The sequence below is a fragment of the Morone saxatilis genome, unplaced genomic scaffold, assembly GCF_004916995.1.
Source record: "Morone saxatilis isolate NCDOM2014 unplaced genomic scaffold, NCSU_SB_2.0 Contig9, whole genome shotgun sequence".
NCBI lineage: Eukaryota > Metazoa > Chordata > Actinopteri > Moronidae > Morone > Morone saxatilis.
The window spans coordinates 4875782-4882153 of NW_023340268.1; the positions used below are offsets into that span (position 1 = coordinate 4875782).

The 6372-nt window shown below is 35.4% G+C and overlaps 1 protein-coding gene across 1 annotated transcript in view; it reads left to right on the forward strand.

The window, feature by feature from the left end:
* The window catches only part of LOC118343153 (cyclic GMP-AMP synthase), a 16746-nt gene extending 11668 nt beyond the window's left edge, over positions 1 to 5078 (forward strand). The window contains exons 3-8 of the mRNA XM_035681906.1: positions 483 to 705; positions 906 to 1036; positions 2419 to 2572; positions 2689 to 2788; positions 3481 to 3603; positions 4679 to 5078. Coding sequence (XP_035537799.1) covers positions 483 to 705; positions 906 to 1036; positions 2419 to 2572; positions 2689 to 2788; positions 3481 to 3603; positions 4679 to 5078 — 1131 coding nt within the window. The remainder of the gene's footprint in view (positions 1 to 482; positions 706 to 905; positions 1037 to 2418; positions 2573 to 2688; positions 2789 to 3480; positions 3604 to 4678) is intronic.
* Positions 5079 to 6372: the final 1294 nt, after the last annotated feature.

Genomic DNA, 6372 nt, shown 5'->3' on the forward strand with positions numbered 1-6372 from the left:
GTGACGCGGCCGCAGCACGCCCCCAGTTGCGTGGAGTGCGAGGGCCCGCCCAACGCTGCTTGCAGCTTTAATTTATAATAGTATTTGTGAAACACAGCTTTAATTGTTTGTTATGTGTCTTTTTTTTGGCAAATAAATTACACTCAACTGTAACACAGCGTTTAGGTGTGAGGACAGTTAATTTCTATTGATAAATCATATTTAAAAATCACTTAAATAAGAAATTATACATAAAGTAAATTCGTCCTCAAAGAAGGAGCATTATTAAGGCAGATTTTGGTGACAGTACATCATGAAAAATAGTAAAATATCATATCAAACTACATTTCTCTCCATAACTACTGTAATATCCCATGGTTTATACTTACAGTCCTGCTTCAACAAGAAATCTATCACAAATATTGGTAACATTTCATGAGACATTTAATCCAGGAAGCTAAATAAGATCTGACCTCTTGTTGTGTTGAACCTCCTGTCCTCAGATCCACAACCCCGATGAATTCGACATGATGCTGAAGCTTCAGGCTCCTTCACGCATCAACATGACCAAGATCGACGGCGGCCTCTTCTACCGGCTCGATTTCGTCCGCCCCGCTCGGAGCCCCATACAAGCCTTCCTTCTGGAGAATCAGTGCACAATCTCGTCAAGCAAGATCCTGACTGAGATGTTTCGCCTGGTCCGCAAGTTCCTGAAGACCTACCGAGGTCTGATCGTCATCTCTTTCATCTCTCATTTGTTTGTTTTTAGTTTGTGCCAATCGTCTGGTTTCCTCTTTTTTATCCTCTCTGTTTCCTTGTTGATGTCTGTGCAGCACAGTTGGAGATATGAGGACTCATCTATTTGTTTGTGGACCACAAAGTGAAGCTCTATTAATGATCTGTCTTCTCTTTTCCTTGTTTTCCAGTTCCGGTTGAAGACTTTCGCTGGGAGGTGAACAGGAAGCGGCCCTACTCGCCGGCTGTGACTTTATCTCTGTTCAAGACTGACAACAACATTGACGAGCTGATCTCAGTGGATGTGGTTCCTGCTCTGGAGGTAAACATTTATCTGTATGAAATAGATAAATCCATCCTCCATGGTCTTGGTTTACAGCTCATTATGAAGGATTTAGGAGATTAGGAGGAAAACAAACATTTCTAAACATGAGTAGTTGATAAAGCACTGTATCTGTATTTATGTGTACGTGTTTCAGTCAGCACCACTTTTATCAAAGACAACTTTATTTCCAGTTGCAGTCGTTATATTTTTTCTGATCTGGGACCTCCCTGTCCTTCCACATGTATACATGGAGAGGGAAGGAGAGCTGCAGCAAAGACAGAACAGGGTAATAGAGCCGTCAGTGTGAGCCGTTTACGATCAGCTGATGTAGTTGTGATTGTGAGCTTGACTTTGTGGCCTGCCTTAACTACCGCTTTGTTCAATTTATGTCTGTTTGTCTTTGTTTATGTTTACTTAAACTATGACAATGTCAAACGCACAGTAGTAGAGCGTGTCCTTACCACCGTGGCTCTGCCCTTTACTGCATGTCATCCCCCCTCTCCTTTCTATCTTCTCCTGCCCTAAAGGCATAGAAAGCCCCCAGTGTGTAGGATTTAGTGGCATGTAGCAGTGTAGTTTCAGATTCCCTCCCTTTCTAAGCACAAGGGAGAAATTAAAGTGGTCGTGAAATTCTCAAAAAACATAGAAGGTCGTATCTACAGCCCGTGTTTGATTTGCTCTTTCTGGGCTACTGTAGAAACATAGCAGTTGGAAAGCATCTGTAGCTAAAAACATCTCATTCTAAGGGAACAAAAACACAACTTATTCATATATTCAGGTGATTATACACTAATGAAAACATACCTATGGATATTATATTTTATTTCTGCCAAGAGATCCTCCTAAATGTTACACACTGGACCTTGAAAAAGGTTAATGAAGATGGATTAATTTATTCTGCACATTAACAATTATGTTTCATTATCAGTCATTGCAGATTGTACTACTAATGCAATAGACTAGTAATAGTAATATTAGTTAGTAGTAATGGTAACAATGCTGTGCTAGCAGGTGAAGTTAAAAGTAGTCTAAAGTTGAATAACAATGTAGTTAATGTGTCGGATTAAATTTAATTGATAGTGAAAGCTGAAGAGTGACAGGAAATGGGGGACATGGGGCACCAGCTCTACCAGGTGAGCTACCAGGGCGTCCATACATGTCATTTTAATACTCTTTAAATCTTTAAATATGTCCATACTTCTTCCACCTCTGGTTGTCGCATTAGAAGCCATAATCGTAAAGGTAGTGAGTGGTAGAATGAGTTCTAGTGCGGGTACAGTGTACTAATGTAATGGCAGAGGTTGGTGGTAGTAGAGGTGGTAATAATGACCTCATGTGACTTAAACTTTGTGTGTGTGTGTGTGTGTGTCTGCATGGAGGTTCACCCCTCTCAGGGCTGGCCGGTCGCCGTCCGTAATGGCCCAGATGTGGAGAACTGGCTCGGAAAGAAGGTTCGCCAAGAAATCAAAAGTTTACCTTGTTACTTTGTACCGAAGAGGATCAAAGGACGAAACCTCAGCGAGGAAGACAAAGGTGAGACAGATTTCTGTGTGCTGTTGTGTGAAAGGACGAGGAAGCAACATCAGTCTGCTTGTCGAGTCTTTGCCTTCACTTTTGTTGTTTGCCATATTTTTGTCTGTCTGTAACAGAAAGTTGGAGGATTTCTTTCTCTCACATTGAGAAGAAAATCATCACGTGCCATGGCAACAAGAAAACCTGCTGCGAGAGCAACGCCACCAAATGCTGCCGGTGAGACTCTGAACTGATGGAAGGAGTCACTTTATTCCCACATCCTCCCAGTTTTGATGGTTCTTTGTTAATCTAATAAACTATTGTGTGAGCAGGGTCACTTAAATAGGTTAAATCAGTTAAATGTTTGTCCTTTAATTTCTCTGACTCACATGAAGCTGATCCAAAACGGTAAATATCAATGTAATAAATAAAAATACGACCGATCACAGTATTTATGGAGCATTTTCTGTACCTCTTTCTCTCATAAAGACACTCTTTATAAAGGGTTTCTACGCCATTATTAATGGCTTTATTAAGAAATAATTTACTAATTAGCCTCATAGACGGTGCTTTAGTTGCCTGGTTGGATTTATATATAAATATAATTAATATAATTTAAAAGATAAAATAAATATATGAAATGAAATGTGTTCTTATTAATGGTTTATAACTGTTATATAAAGTGATTTATTTAACCATTAATAAAACTATTTATTTAGAACTTATTCACCCTTTTTCAAGGTTACAAAGTTTATAGAGGCAAAAGCAACTTAAAAAAGTAAATACATTTGAAAAGACACCAAAATATTCTCCAATTGAAGAAGATTTTCAAGTTTTTAAGTGTCAGGATTTAAAAAAAATTAAGAATTTTATAATAATTTGTTTTTCTTTCTTCTGTCTTACAACAAATGTTTATCCTCTCTCTGCAGTAAGCAGTGCTTAATGCTCCTCAAGTCTCTGATTCAGGGCCTGAAACAGCGTTTTCCCAAAGAGCTGGATGACCTCTGCTCGTACCACGGGAAAACTGCCTTCCTCCACATTCTGTCCATCAGGTACTCTTCATCATCTCTAATATTATCAAATAGAAGTTCTGTAAGTAGCTGTAGTTACAGCAGTAATAAGATAAGATGTTCCTTTACCTGAATTCATCCCACAGGGGATCAATAAAGGAACATCTTATCTTATCTTATTTAGTACTGGTAGTGTGCTGTTTTGGTAATATTGTAGTAATAACATTGTAAATTGAATATTGTTAGATTTTGGACTGTTTGTTGGACAAACCAATTGAAAGAATCAGAATCAGAAATACTTTATTGATCCCCGGGGGAAATTTTGTTGTTCTACTCATGTTAAAGAATATAAATAATACTTATATTACAATATCAAACACAATATATAGAATACAAATGTATGCAAAGGTACATACATATAAGTATTAGATATAAGAGCCTATATACAAAGTTAGAGTAAATCTATGTATGTTATCTAAGTTACAATCTATAATTTTATAATAATGTTTGTGACAATGTGGTTCACGTAGCTCACCTGGTGCAGGTGGAGTTTATCAGGTACAACTTGTTTCTGCTGCCTCCAAGTGGCCAAAATAATTATTGCAGGTTTAAAAACATCTGATTCAAAAATTGGAATCAATATTTGTTTACTATTTTATGACATATTAAAAGCGACAGATTTATAAATAAACAGTAAAACATATTAATTTTATTTATTTAACACATATAGTAACAGTAGGATTAACTACAGTGCTGGAACAACCAATCAATTAATTGATTAGCCAATCAACAAAATTAATTTTGATAATCTGTTCATTAATGTATTATTTATTTAAATACCAAAACATTCTCAGGTCCAAGCTCCTTAAATAGGTACATTTTATATATTTAAAGACAGATTGGGCTCTTTGTTGTTATTTTTTGACATTTAAAAGACTTACAATTAATCAATAAATTCAAAATAATAGAAATAATCACTAGTTGCAGCCCTATTTATCTATTATAGAAGAAAGGCTTGTGTTTGAATTAATATTAATAGGACTGGTTGTAAAACAAAACTAGAAATCTGTATAATTAATTTAGTTTAATTCCTCATATCGTCTTTTTCTTCTGTCAGGTTCAACGACTCCATGTGGACTCCTCAGCAGCTTCCTTTCTGCTTCCTGCATCTCGTCAGGGCTCTGGAGGACCACGCGTGCAAAGCCAGCCTCCCTCACTTCTTCGTTCCAACGTGCAACCTCTTCTCCCCGACCGTCTTCCCCCGCAGAGCGCTGGCTTTCCTCGTCAGTGCCTTGGAGGAGCAGAGGAGGGAGGGCCTGCCCCTGCTGAAGCCTCCAGCTCCTGTCCCACCACCGAGATCAATCCCTCCACCAGCAGCAGCAGACTCCTCCACCAAGACACCCGCCAATGAGTCGTCCATAGTGACTCTAGTTCACTCTCTGGACCCTGGATTTATGAATAAACTGATCATAGTGTTCTTTGTAGCTGTGGTTTTGTTCTGTTTCGTGTGTAAGTGATGGTAAAAGAGGACGAATATGTGAAATATGCCTAATAATAAAGTGCTTTATTGCTGATTGGCTGATGAAGAGAAACAGAATCAGTGTGTATAATACTTTTCATAGAGAGATATTCTCATTTTAATTTATCAGTGACATAAATAATCTAACTTTAGTTAGTTAATATCATATTTTACATGGTGATAAAGAGAGTTTTAATAATGTAATGTAAAAATAATGTAAACTTTTGTGACACATTTAGTTTCCCAATTCTTTAATTTCTTATTTTATCGGAAACAGTTTGATATCACCTCTGTGCAATACTTGTTTTGTATATTTGGTTAAATCAAAGTCACCTTTTTATTTTAATGTAAAATGTTTTGTTATTGTGTTGTGTCATCTCTTGTAATTTATTTCCTGAATAAACAAAGGTCTTAAATTAAACTTGTATTGTCGTTAAGAATAAACAGTGTTTAATAAACACATCAATTTGACAAATAATATACAACTAGTAATTGTTTTTGATGAATTAATATGATTATTATTTAAAATGCCCATCACAATTGTTTGTTTTGTCTGACCAAAAGTTAAACAAGATTATCATCATCAATTAATAGTAATAATAGTTAATAATAGTAATTTATTTTATTTAGTTAAGTCATTTCTTTTTTATTTTATTTTATTTTATTTTATTTCAGTTTGCTACTGTTAATTTTATATATTATATATTATATATAAGGATATAATATTTTTATATTTTATCTTTTATTTTTTTTTTTTTATTTATTCTATCTTAGTTAGGTTTTTTTAGTTTAATGCATTTTGTATTTTTGTATGCTAACGGATGCTTGAATTTCCCTCGGATAATAAAAATATCTGATTCTGTCGTGATTACTATCTATCTGCATCTATCGTTCTACTGTTTATCTAACTGTCTATCTGGTATATCTATTTCTATCTATCTGTCTGTCTTTTCTATCCTCTCTATCTATTCTATTATCTGTCTATCTATCTGCCTATTCTATCTGTCTTCTGTTTTATCTTCCATTCTATCTAATCTGTTGGTACTATCTATCTTCTTCTATTGTCATATCATCTATCTTTTATCTATCCTATCTATCTGTCTGTCTGTCTATGACGTATATTCTGTTATTGTATATTAATACATATGTATATTGTCTTACTATTTCTACTCATATATTATTTTTTGTGTGTTGAATGTTGGTATATTATATATGTTGTCTTGTATATCTGGGTGTGTACGAAAACTAATTCCCTCTGGGTTTTAAAGTATCTCTGTTCTATATTCATGTTT